The 20,816-nt window shown below is 42.0% G+C and overlaps 1 protein-coding gene across 3 annotated transcripts in view; it reads left to right on the forward strand.

The window, feature by feature from the left end:
* RAI14 (retinoic acid induced 14) overlaps positions 1 to 20,816 on the forward strand; it is a 169,414-nt gene that overhangs the window by 107,818 nt on the left and 40,780 nt on the right. For all 3 annotated transcript variants that reach the window (XR_008848726.1, XM_056545644.1, XM_056545657.1), the window contains exons 4-5: positions 15,344 to 15,432; positions 20,198 to 20,262. Coding sequence is in view for 2 of the 3 variants with exons in the window: in XM_056545644.1 (XP_056401619.1) it covers positions 15,344 to 15,432; positions 20,198 to 20,262 (154 nt within the window). In the remaining variant the exon portion in view is untranslated. The remainder of the gene's footprint in view (positions 1 to 15,343; positions 15,433 to 20,197; positions 20,263 to 20,816) is intronic.

Consider the following 20,816-nt stretch of genomic DNA (forward strand, 5'->3'; position numbering starts at 1 on the left):
GGCCGTAAATGTTAGCACCCCTAAAATTTTTCAAGAAAATGAAGCATTTCTCACAGAAAAGGATTGTAGTATCACATGTTTTGCTATACACATTTATTCCATTTGTGTGTATTGGAACTAAACCAAAAAAGGGAGAAAAAAAGGTAATTGGTTATAATGTCACACCAAACTCCAAAAATGGGCTGGACAAAATTATTGGCACCCTTAACTTAATATAATGGTTGCGCACCCTTTGGAAAAATAACTGAAATCAGTCGCTTCCTATAACCATCAATAAGCTTCTTACACCTCTCAGCCGGATAGTTGGACCACACTTCCTTTGAAAACAGCTCTAGGTTTCTCTTATTGGAAGGACGTCTATAGGGAAAAAAAAAAAAAAAGATCTTATTCAAGAAAAGCAAACTCCTCTTTCTGTTGTCCATGCTTAGTGTAGCACACACAGACACACAATGCAAAGACTAAGTGAACTTCTCTCCTTTTTATTTGCTTTCAGGTGTGATTTTTATATTGCCCACACCTGTTACTTGCCCCCAGGTGAGTTTAACCCCTTAAGGACTCAGCCCATTTTGGCCTTAAGGACTCAGACAATTTAATTTTTACGTTTTCATTTTTTCCTCCTCGCCTTCTAAAAATCATAACTCTTTTATATTTTCATCCACAGACTAGTATGAGGGCTTGTTTTTTGCGCGACCAGTTGTCCTTTGTAATGACATCACTCATTATATCATAAAATGTATGGCGCAACCAAAAAACACTATTTTTGTGGGGAAATTAAAACGAAAAACGCAATTTTGCTAATTTTGGAAGGTTTTGTTTTCACGCCGTACAATTTCTGGTAAAAATGACATGTGTTCTTTACTCTGAGGGTCAATACGATTAAAATGATACCCATTATTATATACATTTATATTATTGTTGCGCTTAAAAAAAATCACAAACTTTTTAACCAAATTAGTACGTTTATAATCCCTTTATTTTGATGACCTATAACTTTTTTATTTTTCCGTATAAGCGGCGGTATGGGGGCTCATTTTTTGCGCCATGATCTGTACTTTTTTTTGATACCACATTTGTATATAAAAAACTTTTAATAAATTTTTTATAATTTTTTTTTTAATAAAATGTATAAAAAAAGTAGGAATTTTGGACTTTTTAAATTTTTTTTCATTCACGCCGTTCACCGTACGGGATCATTAACATTTTATTTTAATAGTTCGGACATTTACGCACGCGGCGATACCAAATATGTCTATAAAAAATGTTTTTTACGCTTTTTGGGGGTAAAATAGGAAAAAACTGACGTTTTACTTTTTTATTGGGGGAGGGGATTTTTCACTTTTTTTTTACTTTTACTTTTACATTTTTTTACATTTATTTTTACACTTGAATAGTCCCCATAGGGGACTATTCATAGCAATACCATGATTGCTAATACTGATCTGTTCTATGTATAGGACATAGAACAGATCAGTATTATCGGTCATCTCCTGCTCTGGTCTGCTCGATCACAGACCAGAGCAGGAGACGCCGGGAGCCGCACGGAGGAAGGTGAGGGGACCTCCGTGCGGCGTTATGAATGATCGGATCCCCGCAGCAGCGCTGCGGGCGATCCGATCGTTCATTTTAATCGCGAACTGCCGCAGATGCCGGGATCTGTATTGATCCCGGCACCTGAGGGGTTAATGGCGGACGCCCGCGAGATCGCGGGCGTCGGCCATTGCCGGCGGGTCCCTGGCTGCGATCAGCAGCCGGGATCAGCCGCGCATGACACGGGCATCGCTCCGATGCCCGCGGTTATGCTTAGGACGTAAATGTACGTCCTGGTGCGTTAAGTACCACCTCACCAGGACGTACATTTACGTCCTGCGTCCTTAAGGGGTTAAAGGAGCATCACATGCTTGAAACAATCTTATTTTTCCATAATTTTGAAAGGGTGCCAATAATTTTGTCCAGCCCATTTTTGGAGTTTGGTGACATTATGTCCAATTTGCTTTTTTTCCTCCTTTTTTGGTTTAGTTCCAATACACACAAAGGGAATAAACATGTGTATAGCAAAACATGTGTTACTGCAATCCTTTTCTGTGAGAAATACTTCATTTTCTTGAAAAATTTCAGGGGTGCCAACATTTACAGCCATGACTGTATATTAGATCTTATACATCTGCTCTGATATAGAGGAGCAATATAGGTTATAAGTGGATCTACTAAGGTTTTTCATGGGATATTGAGCACAAGCTAGAGGACCTTGAATGGAAACATTGAAGTGAATAGGACTGAGCTGCAGTACTATACACAACCTGTGGACCACCCGCGATCTCCTGTATGGCGCTCTGGCTCTCCTCAAGCACGGAGCGGGGATGAAGTTCTGTACTCATACATCTCCGGGTCTCCCATAAAGATGCATGGAGATGACGTGTCAAATGGTGGTCCCCCCTATTCGGCACTGTATTTATGTGCCTCCCTGTTGATCGTCGATTATGGAAGTCAATTCAAATTCCCCTTGAATTCCAAACAGGTTGTCAAAAAACACCACTATATTGGGGTATGTGGAACTTAAAGGGGTATTCCAGAAAAAAAAAATTTATTATTTGATTATGCTACAGGGTCTGTAAAGTTAGTGTAATTCTTAATATAGTATCTGTACCTGTGTGTGACGGTTTTCCCACAATTCTTCTGTGATTTTCACCCTAATATTTATTTTTAACAGCATACAAAATTACTCAGGTCTTGGGATTTCCCAGATTGCAGTGCTTCGAGACCTGACATCATGAGTCTGTCCTGCTTCAATGGGAGGAGTGACCAATGGGCGGGAGATAATATTTTGCAACAGCTGTAGGCCCCCTGATTAGAAAACACTGGGTCTTTTGAATGGAATGCAGCTCATTTGTGTTGCAATGGGTGGGGTGGCTGATGTGTAAGAGGGAGAAATGTAACTTCACACAAGCATGGAACTATGGGATGTATAGTTTACGAGACCAAACTCCAACAGGAAATACCTAGTTCACAAAAGCATAGCCTGACAGGTATGTACTAAAATCACCTTATGGTGGATAACCCCTTTAAATAGGCACTGTCACATACAAAAAAATGTTTTAAGTTTTACATCTTGGCAAAACATTAACCTTTCTAATATACTTCATAAGAAAATTGTATTTCCTTTTTATAGAAATCATGGCTTATAAAATCATGGCCTTGTCCAAGCTGAAGCACAGGCATGGACAAAGTCCTGTAAGTGAAGGTGGGCTAGCACTCCTCTGTGCTCTCTCCTGTCTGATAGGACAGGGAAGAGCATAGAGGGGTTATATAAGACAGAAGAGATGACAGAGGAGTACTATCATACAGTAGAGAGCACAGAGGAGTCCTATCAGACAGGAGAGAGCACAGAGGAGTCCTATCAGATAGGAGAGAGCACAGAGGAGTGCCATCAGACAGGAGAGGGCACAGAGGAGTGCTATCAGACTGGAGAGAGCACAGAGGAGTGCTATCAGACAGGAGAGAGCACAGAGGAGTCCTATCAGACAGGAGAGAGCACAGAGGAGTCCTATCAGACAGGAGAGAGCACAGAGGAGTGCTATCAGACAGGAGAGAGCACAGAGGAGTCCTATCAGATAGGAGAGAGCACAGAGGAGCCCTATCAGATAGGAGAGAGCACAAATGAGTCCTATCAGACAGGAGAGAGCACAGAGGAGTGCTATCATACAGGAGAGAGCACGGAGGAGTGCTATCATACAGGAGAGAGCACAGAGGAGTCCTATCAGACAGGAGAGAGCACAGAGGAGTCCTATCAGACAGGAGAGAGCACAGAGGAGTTCTATCAGACAGGAGAGAGCACAGAGGAGTGCTATCAGACAGGAGAGAGCATAGAGGAGTCCTATCAGACAGGAGAGAGCACAGATGAGTGCTATCAGACAGGAGAGTCCACAGAGGAGTCCTATCAGACAGGAGAAAGCACAGAGGAGTCCTATCAGACAGGAGAGAGCACAGAGGAGTTCTATCAGACAGGAGAGAGCACAGAGGAGTGCTATCAGACAGGATAGAGCATAGAGGAGTCCTATCAGACAGGAGAGAGCACAGATGAGTGCTATCAGACAGGAGAGTACACAGAGGAGTGCTATCAGACAGGAGAGAGAACATAGGAGTACTGTCAGACAGGAGAGAGCACAGAGGAGTGCTATCAGACAGAAGAGAGCACAGAGGAGTCCTATCAGACGAGAGAGCACAGAGGAGTCCTATCAGACAGGAGAGAGCACAGAGGAGTCCTATCAGACAGGAGAGAGAACAGAGGAGTGCTATCAGACAGGAGAGAGAACAGAGGAGTGCTATCAGACAGGAGAGAGCACAGAGGAGTCCTATCAGACGGTAGAGCACAGAGGAGTGCTATCAGACCGGAGAGAGCACAGAGGAGTGCTATCAGACAGGAGAGAGCACAGAGGAGTGCTATCAGACAGAAGAGAGCACAGAGGGTCCTATCAGACAGGAGAGAGAACAGAGGAGTGCTATCAGACAGGAGAGAGCACAGAGAAGTACTATCAGACAGGACAGGGCACATAGGAGTGCTATCAGACAGTAGAGAGCACAGAGGAGTACTATCAGACAGGAGAGAGCACAGAGGAGTACTATCAGACAGGAGAGAGCACAGAGGAGTGCTATCAGACAGGAGAGAGCACAGAGGAGTGCTATCAAACAGGAGAGAGCACAGAGGAGTACTATCAGACAGGAGAGAGCACAGAGGAGTACTATCAGACAGGAGAGAGCACAGAGGAGTGCTATCAGACAGGAGAGAGCACAGAGGAGTACTATCAGACAGGAGAGAGCACAGAGGAGTTCTATCAGACAGGAGAGAGCCCAGAGGAGTGCTATCAGACAAGAGAGAGCACAGAGGAGTGCTATCCCACCCTCACTTACTGGACTTTGTCAATGACTGTGCTTCAGCTTGGACAAAGCCATGATTTTATAAGCCATGATTTCTATAAAAATAAAATAACATTTTATTATGAAGTATATTTGAAAGGTTGATGTTTTGCCAAGATGTACAACATAAAAAGTTTTTGTATCTGACAGTGCACATTTAAAATCATGTGCAACATACAGTGCCACAGAGAGTCCTGAACTGTAGTACATCTGATTTACAAGAAGACCCAAACAGTTGGCATGGACACATCACTGGTAAAACCCCTGTATTACTGAAGTGCATGTACTGAGTGGCTGTCCATTAGCGCCTCTCTACAGTACAGTGTGGTACTACACATCCTGTACGACTTTTTACCTGCACCTTGATGAGCGTCTCATTTGGATGCCAGATAAGGATGACATGCTTGTTAGCCCATTCCCTGGGCATCTGTGTCTGTCAGGGCCTCCATTCAGGGTGATGTTATTGTATTGTAAAGGTCATTATATCACCATGTGTCATATGTCACCATATCAGAAATGTGTCAGCCTATTAGAGGGGACCGATCCACTATTTAATGTATTATGTAGGCCATTTGAGAGAAGGACCAGACATACTGTATTTTAGCTGCCTGAACCTTTTGCTCTCAAGAAAATAAGCCGCCGCCAAAGGAGACTGGCAACAACTTACCTCCCCAGAGTCCCAAGTGCTTTCCTGGTGAGATAGTTATATTACTTGTGTGGCTACCTTTAGATGAGGTTATAGATCTAGAGCAGGTTCCTTTGATATTGGTATCCCTGAGGTCCAAGCATGGTTGTTCTGTTGATGTTTTATGGCGGATAACTCTTACCCCTCTGTAGAGTAGATTTACTATTACACAGAGTGCCCTTTGTTATTGTTATTCCTTCAGACCAATTAACAATGCAGAAGACGTGGAATTCCTGGCATGTGCTTTCTCACTGCAATAGCGGGGCGGCCGCTTTGGAAAGTAGTTCTGTTATCTGGGTTGTTATACTTTGTGGCAGATTATAGGAATGTCATAATAGGTACAGTGAATTCATACATTGTAATCTCTTATAAATATAATAGGATAGGGCTCAGAAGGTGCCAAAGATGTCTGTGTGCAGACCTTTCAGCACATACCTGTCTGCTATAAATGCTATGTGTACTAACAGAAAATACTGGGACAGGTCCAGATTATGTCATAACAAAGAAGCATTGGCCTCCCCACTCTCACCGCCATTTCTCATTGCTCTTTGCCTACCTCATGGGTTTGCATGTGCTGTTGTGTAATCACTATTTATGTTTATGGTTATATGTTTCGTGTATGGCACTATTACATGTTCCCTGTATGGCACTATTACATGTTCCCTGTATGGCACTATTACATGTTCCCTGTATGGCACTATTACATGTTCCCTGTATGGCACTATTACATGTTCCCTGTATGGCACTATTACATGTTCCCTGTATGGTGCAGTTAAAGGGTACCTCTCATCAAATAAACTTTTGATATATTTTAGATTAATGAATGTTGAATAACTTTCCAATAGCATGTTAATGAAAAATATGCTTCTTTCTATTATATTTTTCCCGATCAGTCCTGTCAGCAAGCATTTCTGACTCATGCTGGAGTCCTAAACACTCAGAGCTGCCAGCCTGCTTTGTTCACAGCCAAACAGGCTGTGAACAAAGCAGGCTGGCAGCTCTGAGTGTTCTCCTTTGTGAACAAAGCAGCTCGTAGTGTTTAGGACTCCAGCATGAGTCTGAAATGCTTGCTGCCAGGACTGGTAGGGAGACCCCTAGTGGTCATTTCTTCAAAGTGGAAAATTAAATAGAAAGAAGCATATTTTTTAATAACATGCAATTGTAAAGTTATTCTGCATACATTAATCTATAATATATCAAAAGTTTTTTTGATGAGAGGTACCCTTTAAAGGATCCATGTATGGTACTGTTATATGTTCCCTGTATGGTACTGTTATATGTTCCCTGTATGACACTATTATAGTATCCTTAAATGGTACTGTTATAGTATCCCTCTATGGTACTGTTATATGTTCCTTGTATGGCACTATTACATGTTTCCTGTATGGTGCTGTTATAGGATCCCTGTATGGTGCTGTAATATGTTCCTTGTATGATACCATTGCATGTTCCCTTTGTGGTGCTGTTATAGGATCCCTGTATGGCACTATTACATGTTCCCTTTATGGTACTGTTATATGTTCCTTGTATAGCACTATTACATGTTCCTTTATGGTACTGTTATATGTTCCTTGTATGGTACTATTACATGTTCCCTTTGTGGTGCTGTTATAGGATCCCTGTATGGCACTATTACATGTTCCCTTTATGGTACTGTTATATGTTCCTTGTATAGCACTATTACATGTTCCCATTATGGTGCTATTATAGAATCCCTGTATGGTGCTGTTATATGTTCCCTGTATGGCAATATTCCCTTTATGGTGCTGTTATAAAAATGCCATACAGAGAACGAATAATTGTGCCATACAGTAAACATATAGCAGCATCACACAGTGGACATATAACACTACCAAACAGTGAACTTGTAACAATGAACTAGTGTCATTCAGTAAACAAATAACAGTGCCATACATAGAACATATAACAGCACCACACAGGGATCCTATAGGTTCACTGTTTGGGGCAGTTATTATTCACTGTTATTTATGGCGCTGTTATATATATATATATATATATATATATATATATATATAGTCCCCACTATGTCAATATTTTATGCTTTTTGTATGACACTGAGGGTTCTGAAGTGGCAGCAATGAGTCCAGATCTAAATCCCATTGAACACCTGTGGGGAGAGCTTAAAAATTGCTGTTGGGAAAAGGCGCCTTCCAATAAGAGACCTGGAGCAGTTTGTAAAGGAAGAGTGGTCCAACATTCCGGCTGAGAGGTGTAAGAAGCTTATTGATGGTTATAGGAAGCCACTGATTTCAGTTATTTTTCCAAAGGGTGTGCAACCAAATATTAACTTAAGGGTGCCAATAATTTTGTTCAGACCATTTTTGGAGTTTGGTGTGACATTATGTCCAATTATTTTTTATTTTTTTCCTCCCTTTTTGGTTAATTCCAATACACACAAAGCGAAAAAGTGTGTATAGCAAAACATGTGTTACTGCAATACTTTTCTGTGAGAAATACTTCATTTTCTTGAAAAATTTCAGGGGTGCCAACATTTACGGCCATGACTGTATATGTTTGCTGAATTACACTCTTATATGTTCACTGTAGGGCACAGTTATATGTCCACTGCCTGTACAGTGATCCCTCAAGTTACAATATTAATTGGTTTCAGGATGACCATTGTATGTTGAGACCATTGTATGTTGAAACCATAACTCTATGGAAACCTGGTAATTGGTTCTGAAGCCACCAAAATGTCATCAAAAAATAGGAAAAAGTGAGGATTAAAGAAAAAATAAGTAGATAAATAATATAGATAAAGCAAATCTTTCCATATAAAAGTAAGAAAGATCTGCTGGGAGCTGTAATCACTGTCTGTGTAGAGGACAGGAGCTTCTTCAGGGTCCTGTACAGAACACACAGTGGGGGAGAATTATCAAAACCTGCGCGATCTGATTGGTTGCTATGGGCAACTGGACAACTTTTCCTCTGGACAGGTTTTGATAAAAGTGTCCTATAAAAGTGTCCTAAAAAAGTAACATGGAGCCACCCTTACAAGGGAGCAGCCAACTGTGGCACAGGTAAAGAGTAGTACAGAACATGTAATACCTCCCTGTACTGTAGAGGGCGCTACCAGACACCAGTCAGTGCATACACTTCAGTAATACAGGTAAAGAGTAGTACAGAACATGTAATACCTCCCTGTACTGTAGAGGGCGCTACCAGACACCAGTCAGTGCATACACTTCAGTAATACAGGTAAAGAGTAGTACAGAACATGTAATACCTCCCTGTACTGTAGAGGGCGCTACCAGACACCAGTCAGTGCATACACTTCAGTAATACAGGTAAAGAGTAGTACAGAACATGTAATACCTCCCTGTACTGTAGAGGGCGCTACCAGACAGCCAGTCAGTGCATGCACTTCAGTAATACAGGGGTTTTACAAGTGAAAGTCCATTCTGATTGGTCGGTTCTTCAAGCCATTGACACATTTGACAGATCTGGACTGTCTGTAGTATTGTATGTTGAGTCTGGTTTCAAGTTACAATGGTCCAGAAAAGACCATTGTATGCTGAGGCCATTGTATGTTGAGGCCATTGTATGTTGAGGCCATTGTAAGTTGTGGGGTAGCCCCATATTTATCACAGGCCCTGCACCATTTAATATATTGGTGCACATGCACCATCAAAACCTGTGTATAAAATCAGGGCACCTACACTGACTTTCATAAATGTCCCCCTGAGTATTACCGTACAATATAATGCCGTGTTCAAAAACACATACCTATAGCAATGTTTCCCAACCAGGGTTCCTCCAGCTGTTGCAAAACTGCAACTCCCAGCATGTCCGGACAGCCTTCGGCTGGAGGCACACTGTTTGGAAAACACTGCGCTAGCAGCATGCTGTGTAAGTGTAACTACAGTGCGGTGGATTGCCGGACAACTCGTACGTGATGTACAGCCTCATATATCAAAGTCGGAGTGTATTTCCTGATAAAGCACAGGCCAGGACAATTAGCCTCTGTTTTCTTGTCTGGGATGTGTAAAATCACCATAACTGGTAAAAATAAAGCCGGTCCAGGAATGTTGGATTTCACACAATTACAATGCGATGTCAGAGGTCAGCCCCCAGCTGGAAATCTACGTTGGTTAAAAACAAAATAAAAAAAATACCCCGGCGCCTTAATCAATAACGTATGTTAGAAATAAAAATTACATCCGTCCGTAACATCAGGAAAGAAAAATGTTCTGAAAAAATACATTCTGACTATAACATAGACACGTCATTTACAACTCAGGGTGACCTGTCCTTAAAGGGGTACTCCAGGATTATTATTTTTTTTATTTGACTATGCTACAGGGGATGTAAAGTTAGTGTAGTTCATAATATAGTGTCTGTACTTGTGTTTGATGGTGGTCTCGCAATTCTTATGTCATCTTTGCCTAGATGTTCATTTTTAGTAGCATACAAAATGAGTGTTGTTTTAGGCTTTTCCCAGGTTGCAGTGCGGCTCGAGACATTACATCACTAGTTAGATGTTGAAAAGGAGCCTGTCTGTGCTTCAATGGGTGGAGCGACCACTGGGGGGGAGGGAGATCATTCTCCAAAGGGCTGCAGGGAATTGTAGTTTCAAGCACAGCACACATTGAAGGGAGCTTAACTGTGCTGCAATGGGTGGGGTGACTGATATGTGGGAGGGCGAAATATGATCTCACGCTTACAAACAAGGGATCCTAGGACTTGTAGTTGGAGGGAAGGAACTCCAACAGGAAATAGCAATTTCACACAAAGAAAGCAGCAGGATAATGGTGGACTCACAGCACAGCCATTTATCCCCAAGACAAGCACGGATCCTTTCTAAGCATGTCACCTTATGTTGGATAACCCCTTTAACCGGGCTAAATATGTAATACCTGAAACCTGCCACATACTCTCTAGGGATTACACAGAATAAGAAAATCATGGTTGCTTTCTTTCAGAAATAGTGCCACCTTTGTCTACGAGTTGTTTTTGATATTGCAATACAACATCATTCAGAATACAGTTGATCTGCAATACCACACACAACCTGTATATAGGTGTAGCTCTGGACAGCCTCTTTTGATTTGGATATCCTTGTGGAAGAACAGAATTCTTAGAAGAAGCAAAGCTCCCATTGACATAAACAGAACATATGGATTGAAGTTTAGAACATTGGAGAACCCATAATGTTCCACATGGGCATTTCATTTTAGTCTTCCACCAGTATGTTGTGCCTGGAGTTCCATCATATAGAAGATACTCTTAGGCTAGGTTCACATTGCCATCGGGCTCCACTATATGGCAATTCCGTCGTAATGACAGGAGTTTAACAAGCATCCGGTAAACTACGGCATTCACGAGGGACCCTTTTTATGTCAATGAGATCCATTGGTGACCCGGTGGAGTCAGTTGTCCTCCTACCTGTTTTGCTTGGCACAAAAAAAAAAAAGAAAAGCCGAACAGACCAAGAACGGGACGGAGCACAGCAGCAATGTGAACATAGCCTAATGCAGAAATTGACAAATCCCCAAAACTATGTATCTAATATGGCCTGGAAATAACCATTGGTGCCTAACTTTTTTTTTTTTCTCTCTTGATAAAGAAAATAATTTTGGCTCTTGAAGTAGTCGAAATGGCTTGTAAAGTTTGCAAAAAAATTTATTCATTCCTGCTATTGGTCTCTTTGGTCTGCAAGAATTAGGGTTCAGTTGTGACAAGGAAATAAAAGATGACAAAGGTGAAGAAGAGAGTCAATGGCTGTGCTGAAGGCCCTCGAAAAATGGTTGTGGGAAAACAAAGTGGGTGAAGGGAAAAAGGGTCATGATAAACACGAGAGCTAGTGACTACCTCAGTGAATGGGAGAATCCCAAGTTTTTGGGTTTATAAAGCCGGCTGAGACTGCAGCTTCTGAAAGACCAAGACTCGACAAAAGTTGCATATCAAATGCATCAATGGAAATGGAGTTGGCCTTTATGACATGGAGATCCACTGAAGTTAAAGTTTGATGGGAATTTTCCTCACAACGTATCATTTTCTGGCACTGAAGTCTATTGCATATAGAGTCTAAGTGTCATGACCTTCTTCTGGCTGGAATCAAGCAACTAAATTGACTGTTTGCACTACTTTCTAAGGTGTATGGGGATTTCTTGACCATTCCTCAACAGCAGATGTCAGGAGAATCAAGAATCCATCGTGTTGGATTTCAACATGTCAGATCTTTTGTTCACCTGGAAGATAAGACTTTGCGAGAGAAGTCTTATTCCATTGGGGGGAGTCGTGAAAAATAAGTTTTGGCCAAACTGATGTTTAGTGTGTATCTAGGCCAGGTGTCAAACATTATCTTATCTTTATCGAAGCCAAGAAAAAATTAAAACGGAGCACTCACCCGGTGGTTATGCTAAGCTGCGGGTAGATTCCCGAACAAGGGAGGCGGTAGATGGAATGGGAGGAGCTCAGACGCCGGCCACGGTCCCTATCACGCCAATGGGTGCTTCGTCAGGCCGTACAGGCCTGACGAAGCACCCATTGGCGTGATACTGACCGTGGCCGGCGTCTGAGCTCCCCCTCGTTCCATCTACCGCCTCCCTGCCGAAGACCCTGTTCAGGAATCTACCCACCGCTTAGCATAACCACCGGGTGAGTGCTCCGTTTTCATTTTTTCTTGCCTTCGATATACTTGTACTTTCTTCGTTTCCGTGAAGCACCTACCGGGATCCACATGGGATATCCTTGCTCCATTTCTTTTATGCTTACAATCAACGGTGTTTGCAATTACAGCAGTAATATATAACAGTGCAAATTCATCTTTACTACTTCTGTCGTCTCTGTTTGTCACAATTATCTTATCTTTCTCTACTTAAAGGGTACCTTTCATCAAAAAAACTTTTGATATATTATAGATTAATGTATGCAGAATTACTTTCCAATAGCATGTTATAAAAAAATATGCTTCTTTCTATTTAATTTTCCACTTTGAAAAAATGACCACTAGGGGTCTCCCTACCAGTCCTTTTTTTTTATAGATTTCAGACTCATGCGGGAGTCCTAAATCTCAGACTGCAGCCGGGACACAGATAAACTCACCACTGCACACTGCCAGGGAGCAGTGTCGAGCTTGTCTGTGTCCCAGCTGCAGTCTGAGATTTAGGACTCCTGCATGAGTCTGAAATCTATAAAAAAGGACTGGTAGGGAGACCCCTAGTGGTCATTTTTCCAAAGTGGAAAATTAAATAGAAAGAAGCATATATTTTTATAACATGCTATTGGAAAGTTATTCTGAATACATTAATCTATAATGTATCAAAAGTTTTTTTTGATGAGAGGTACCCTTTAAGAACACGGAGCCCAAACATTTTGCAGATGAGATCCATAGTCCATGGCCTTACATACATGACTTGAAATTCAACTCATTGGTCAGAATGAGGAAAATCCATGAAGAAACATGGAACTGAACAGTGGTCCTTCAGAGTTTCTGTTCTTTCCAGTTAGATCAAAGATATAGGAAGGACCCTATCAACGCATCTAGTGACGGAACCTTTAATTTTGAAGGTTTTCAGTTCTTTACTATGAGTCTTTACTGTATGTATTTAATAGATTTCTTTATCCTTTGAAACCTGATAGTCATCTCTGAGGTCTTCCTGGAGGTCTCGTACAGCACTTGATAAGCCCTTCGAAACCACAAGACAGACCACAAATTCTTCTGTCTCAAGAGGCGATGGAAATCTATTCAAGTGACTAGAACCACACTGTGAACTGTCTGTTCATTGTATACACGTTTCCTGTTACAGAAATTCTAGACAATTCGCATATTTTCTTGGAAATGATTTGAACCATGGGGTGTAATATGTGAACTCTCATTGGTTAGTCTTTACATTTGGTTGGAGATGCTTTTTAAAGGGGGTTTCAGTCTTCTTAAAGGCGTACTCCGGTGGGGAAAAAATGTTTTAAATCAACTGGTGCCAGAAAGTTAAACAGATTTGAAAATTACTTCTATTAAAAAATCTTAATCCTTCCAGTACTTATCAGCGGCTGTATGCTCCAGAGGAAGTTGTGTAGTTCTTTCCAGTCTGACCACAGTGATCTCTGCTGCCACCTCTGTCTATGGCAGGAAATATGTCGGGATAGGTTTGCTATGGGGATTTGTTCCTGCTCTGGACAGTTCCTGGCACAGACAGAGGTGTCAGCAGAGAGTAAATATGTAAAACTTTCTGGAGCCAGTATGAAACCCATTAAGAAGATTGGGCGGTTATATGGAGTCTTATAGGCAGAGCTCTCTGGGAAAAGGTATGCAGATTAGTTCTCCCCCAGAAGTCAGCAAAAATTCATTCTTGTGCCACCTTTAGGTAGCTACCCTGTTTCTCAGTGTCCAACCTATTACATATTTTAAGACTTTAGGACATGACAGACATGGGCTTACTTTGTAGTTGTCTCTAGGTGGCACTAGAGAGTATGTTTTCTTCCTTCTGGGGCAGCCCAATTTTGCATGTTTTAAAAGGTGACTTTCATTCTTAATATATGCCGAAATATAAGACTATATGTAAATTGACTTCAGTAGTCTTGAGATTTGACAAGAGGAGTCAGTGCTGAAAACCACATTCTTCTGTAGGGTTTTGGTACCATCAACTGAAAAGCCAGCTCCATCTCTGTACTTCTTAGACTCATTCAGTTACATAGATAATATACATATACTGTATATATATATATATAGAGAGAGAGAGAGAGAGAGAGAGAGAGATGTAAGCACATTGTATTAATGTACATACTGTTTCTACCCCTCAGCTGAGATATACTCTCAGATGAGAAGTGGAGACAATTATATCCAGTCTAGACAATGCTCTGTGAGCTAAACATCCTGGACTCCAGACTGATATATTGTACATAGCTAGTCCTGCTCTCAGCTGAGAAGTGGGGACAATTGTATCCAGTCTAGACAATGCTCTGTGAGCTAAACAGCCTGGATCCCAGACTGATACATTGTACATAGCTAGTCCTGCTCTCAGCTGAGAAGTGGGGACAATTGTATCCAGTCTAGACAATGCTCTGTGAGCTAAACATCCTGGACTCCAGACTGATACATTGTACATAGCTAGTCCTGCTCTAAGCTGAGAAGTGGAGACAATTGTATCCAGTCTAGACAATGCTCTGTGAGCTAAACAGCCTGGACCCCAGACTGATACATTGTACATAGCTAGTCCTGCTCTCAGCTGAGAAGTGGAGACAATTGTATCCAGACTAGACAATGCTCTGTGAGCTTAACAGCCTGGACTCCAGACTGATACATTGTACATAGCTAGCCCTGCTCTCAGCTGAGAAGTAAATACAATGGTATGCAGTCTAGACAATGCTCTGTGAGCTAAACACTTCATCAGCACCTACACAAAACTATCTGTTAGTTTGCAACAATATATAATCCTTAGACTGCAAATAGTCAAGTTGAAAATGTTCCTACCATTGTGTGTATACAGCACCTATGCAGACCAATGTGTTTCTATGATTAGACTTTAAACAAGCCCTATATAGTCTGATCCTCCACCCCTCGGCCCCCGGTATACATTCGGTGGATTAGTTTGAGGTAGGAAATGGAAGGAAGTATGACTGCAGGATCTGACTACATATGGCTTGTTTGTAGTCAGAAAGGCCTCCTGTCATAATATTATTGGATCACAAGAACGTTATGCAATTGCAGTACGTTATCTCAGATGTTTATGTATGGATTGCAGCAACTCTACATCATAGTAGAATAAATGCGCTTTTGTTTTTCAGATTTCACCTGGCTGCAATAAGGGGCAATGCGGACTGTCTGAAGCTTATGTTGGGGCATGGAGTAGATGTCGCAGCTCAGGATTTGTCAGGTACAGTAAACTTACATCTGTCCCAATGCATCTGCAATAAAAAATAAATTAAAAAAATAAAGCAGTGTTGGAAATGCTCTTGATTAAAGGGGTATTCCAGGCCAAAACTTTTTTTATATATATATATCAACTGGCTCCGGAAATGTTTAAACAGATTTGTAAATTACTTCTATGAAAAAATCTTAATCCTTCCAATAGTTATTAGCTTCTGAAGTTGAGTTGTTGTTTTCTGTCTAACTGCTTTCTGATGACTCACGTCCCGGGAGCTGTCCAGCTCCTATGGGGATATTCTCCCATCATGCACAGCTCCCGGGACGTGACATCATCATTGAGCAGTTGGACAGAAAACTTCAAGAGCTAATAACTATTGGAAGGATTAAGATTTTTTAATAGAAGTAATTTACAAATCTGTTTAACTTTCCGGAGCCAGTTGATATATATATATATATATATATATATATATATATATATATATATATAAAAAAGGTTTTGCCTGGAATATCCCTTTAAAGAAATAAAATCCTGCTGTTTTGTGTATACAGCTCCAATGTAGGCCTATGAGTCTCTATGGTAACAGACTACAAGTAGCCGTAGTCATAGCCCCTTCCATCTGCCCCTTCCTTCCTGTCTATACTTGCACTATAAACCCTCCAAATTGCTAGTAGACCACAGAACATTGACAGATGTCAATGGGGTCCATCATACAACGCATTCTATAGTGTTGTGTTTCCCATCCAGGGTTCCTCCAGCTGTTGCAAAACTACAACTCCCAGCATGCCCGGACAGCCTCTGGCTGTCCGGGCATACTGGAAGTTGTAGTTTTGCAACAGCTGTAGGAACCCTGGTTAGGAAACCTTGCACTAGTGTCATAAAAAGAAGGCAGTGTGAACAGAGCCTAATCTACCATATGTTTTTCATTAGTTAGGCTGGGTTCACACTACGATTTAAATATATGGGAACTGGATACGGATGGGGGGGGGGGGGGCGAAAACCGGGCTCTCCTGTATCCCAGCCGGACCTGGCCCATAATTAAAGCATTTCAATGAGCCGACCGGAGTCAAATGGTGACTCTGGTCGGCTCATTTTTGACCCATATCTAGTTTTCTGACAGGACCTAAAACCTTGGTATGCTGCGGTTTTAGGTCCGGTCACAAAACAGGATACAGGGCAGAAATGAGCCGACCGGAGTCACCGCTTTATTCCGGTCGGCACATTGAAATGCATTAAATATGGGCCGCGTCTGGCTGGGATACGGGAGCACCCGGTTTTTGCTCCCCCTAGCCGTATCCATTTCCCATATAGATAAAACGTAGTGTGAACCAAGCCTTAGGCTGGGATTCACACAGTGGAATTTCCAAGCGGAATTCTGCTTTGAAATTTAACTTGGTCATTCTTTTAGCGCAACACTGCATCTATGGAGACGGCAATGTCCATGCGGTCCTAGTGCCAATTGATCTGGTCGCTGGCGCCCTCCTAGACACATAGGGGGAGATTTATCAAAACCTGTCCAGAGGTAAAGTTGCCCATAGCAACCATTCAGATCGCTTCTTTCATTATTAACAAGGCCTCTGCAAAATGAAAGAAGCGATCTGATTGGTTGCTATGGGCAACTGGGCAACTTTTCCTTTGCACAGATTTTGATAAATCTCCCCCATAGGTCTGCGTAGGAGCTGTAGGTACAAAACGGAAAAAAGTATAGCCTTTAGCCATAGCCTTAAAAGTAAGGAGCTTCCTAAATTATTAAAGGGGTACTCTGCCCCAAGACATCTTATCTCCTATCCAAAGGATAGGGGATAAGATGTGTGATCGCAAGGGTGGGGGGTGGGTCCGGCCACCGGGATCTCTGGGCCAGAGCCGCATCGTTTTGAACACGGAAGCTTTGAGCTTCCATGTTCGTGATGTCACGTCACACCCCCTCCATTCATGTCTATGGTAGGGGGTTTGATAGCTACAGTGGGGATCAAAAGTTTGGGCACCCCAGGTATAAATTTGTATTAATGTGCATAAAAAAGCCAAGGAAAGATGGAAAAATCTCCAAAAGGCATCAAATTACAGATTAGACATTCTTATAATATGTCAACAAAAGTTCGATTTTATTTCCATCATTTACACTTTCAAAATAACCAAAAAACAAAAAAATGGCGTAAGTAAAAATTTGGGCACCGTGCAGAATTTATAGCATGCACTGCCCCCTTTGCAAAGCTGAGACCTGCCGGTGTCATGGTGTTCTCAATCATCATCTGGGAAGACCAGGTGATGTCAATCTCAAAGGTTTTAAATAACCAGACTCATCTGACCGTGCCCCAACAATCAGCACCATGGGTTCTTCTAAGCAGTTGTCTAGAAATCTGAAATTGAAAATAGTTGACGTTCACAAAGCTGGAGAAGGCTATAAGAACATAGCAAAACGTTTTCAGATGTCAATATCCTCTGTTCGGAATGTAATTAAGAAATGGCAGTCATCAGGAATAGTGGAAGTTAAAGCAAGATCTGGAAGACCAAGAAAATATCAGACAGAACAGCTCGCAGGATTGTGAGAAAACAATTCAAAACCCACGTTTGACTGCACAATCCCTCCAGAAAGATCTAGCAGACACTGGAGTTGTGGTACACTATTCCACTATAAAGAGATACTTGTACAAATATGGTCTTCATGGAAGAGTCATCAGAAGAAAACCTCTTCTATGTCCTTACCACAAAAATCAGCGTTTGAACCTTGCAAATTAACATATAGACAAGCCTGATGCATTTTGGAAACAAGTTCTGTGGACCGATGAGGTTAAAATTGAACTTTTTGGCCAGAATGAGCAAAGGTACATTTGGAGAAGAGGGGGAACAGAATTTAATGAAAAGAACCTCTGTCCAACTGTTAAGCCTGGGGGTGGATCAATCATGCTTTGGGGTTGTATTGCAGCCAGTGGCACAGGGAAAATCTCACGAGTAGAAAGAAAAATTAATTCAATAAAATTTCAGCAAATTTTGGATGCTAACTTGATGCCATCTGTGAAAAAGCTGAAGTTAAAGAGAGGATGGCTTCTACAAATGGATAATGATCCTAAACACACCTCGAAATCCACGGGGGATTACATCAAGAGGCGTAAACTGAAGGTTTTGCCATGGCCTTCACAATCTCCTGACCTCAACCTAATTGAAAATCATGGATAGACCTTAAAAGAGCAGTGCGTGACAGACAGCCCAGGAAGCCCAGAAGAACTGGAAGACTTTTGTAAGAAAGAATGGGCAAAGATACCTCAAACAAGAAATGAAAGACTCTTGGTTGGCTCCAAAAGCGTTTACAAGCTGTGATACTTGCCAAAGGGGGCAGTACAAGATATTAACTCTGCAGGGTGCCCAAACTTTTGCATACGCCATTTTTTTGTTTTCTGTTATTTTGAAAGTGTAAATGATGGAAATGAAATCTAACTTTTGTTGACATATTATAAGAATGTCTAATCTGTAATTTGATGCCTTTTGGAGATTTTTCCATCTTTCCTTGGCTTCTTTATGCACATTAATACAAATTTTTACCTGGGGGGCCCAAACTTTTGATCCCCACTGTAAATAGAGGGGGTATGCCGCTGTGGTCGCACGTCATCCGGCACAGAGCAGAGTTCGCTCCATGCAGTGGATGACTGGGGTGCCTCCTTAGAGATGGCCGGACCCCCACGATCAGACATCTTATCCCCTATCCTTTGGATAGGGGATAAGATGTCTAGGGGTGGAGTACCGTTTTCAGGTATTGCATTATGAGCAGTTTACAAAATTGCTGTCCCCCCAGAAAGAAGAATCTCACCTCTAGTGCCCCTCATAGGTGACTATCCTGTAATACAGGCAGTATGTCAATGAGACAATTGCTCCATATGTGGCTCCAGCTCACCATACGGCCTTTGGTTGTTTGAGCACAGTGGGGGTAGTAGTTTTACAACTGAAAAGACAGAGGTTGGGAAACACTGGTATAATGACAAGTTCTGTCTTTAACCTAATATACTTTGTGTTTCCATTTCGAAAACCCCTTTCATGATTGGCGCTTGCTATGAGTCGTGAAACACCACTGTAAGGCCATGTTCACACAAAGCTCTATTCAGATCTGCTCGTTCAGTGCTCTATTCACCTCTGCTTAAAGGGGTACTGCAGTGGGAAAACGTTTTTTTCAAATCAACTGGTGTCAGAAAGTTATACAGATTTGTAAATTACTTCTATTTAAAATCTTAATCCTTCCAGTACTTATCAGCTGCTGTATACTCCAGAGGAAGTTGTGTAGTTCTTTTCTGTCTGACCACAGTGCTCTCTGCTGACACCTCTGTCCATGTCAGGAACTGTCCAGAGCAAGAGAGGTTTGCTATGGATATTTGCTTCTGCTCTGGACAGTTCCTGACACTGTCTTCGGAGAGCACTATGGTCAGAATGGAAAGAACTACACAACTTCCTCAGGAGCATACAGCAAGAGATAAGTACTGGAAGGATTAAGATTTTTAAATAGAAGTAATTTAGATCAGAGTACCCCTTTAACATGTTGCAGCTCCACCTGAGCCTTTCTCAACAGCTCTTCACAACGCATTCAGTAGAGCACTGAATAGAGCACTGAACCAATAAAGATACTTCGGGCTTTCTTTTACATTCATTTGGTGTGTGAATGTGGCCTTACAGTTGCGTTTTAGGTCTCGCGGCCCAGATGCAGCTCCTACCTGTGCGCCCTCTCTGATAGAAATCATGAACACTTCCGTGACATTGTTTCTCACCATGGTTCTCCTTATATATATTGTAGGTCACAGTGTTTTACACCTGGCCGTGAAACACAATCACATAGAGTGCATCAAAAGACTCCTACAGGTAAATACCAACCTTGCTATTTTCTGTAATACCGACTTAAAGGGGTACTACACTGGTCAGCGTGTTTTCGCGCTGCGGGGGTCGGCCACACCCCTTGTGACGTCACGGTCGTGCCCCTTCAAAACAAGTCTATGGGAGGGGGCGTGACGGCCGTCACGCCCCCTCCCATAGACTTGTTTTGAGGGGGCACGGCCGTGACGTCACGAGGGGTGTGGCCGACCCCCGCTGCACGAAGACAGTGTTCAGAACATTTACTTCCGAACACTGGCCAGTGGAGTACCCCTTTAAATACTAGTATATTATATCATATACTGCTGTGCTGCTGCTAGACAGTAAGGCTATGTTCACACGGTGAAATTTTCTTTGGGACTCTGCTGCTGCATGTGCGGAAGAACTATGCAAAATTCCACACGGACATTCTGCCGTGTAAACCCCAAGTTCACACTAAGGAATTTCGATTCAAAATTCCACTTAGGTGCGATGGAATTTCGCTGCACAGTGCACGCCACTGAATTTTAGCGGCGGATATTCGGCAGCTAAAATCTCACCAGCAA

Source organism: Hyla sarda, chromosome 1 (genome assembly GCF_029499605.1).
Source record: "Hyla sarda isolate aHylSar1 chromosome 1, aHylSar1.hap1, whole genome shotgun sequence".
NCBI classification, from domain to species: Eukaryota; Metazoa; Chordata; class Amphibia; order Anura; family Hylidae; genus Hyla; species Hyla sarda.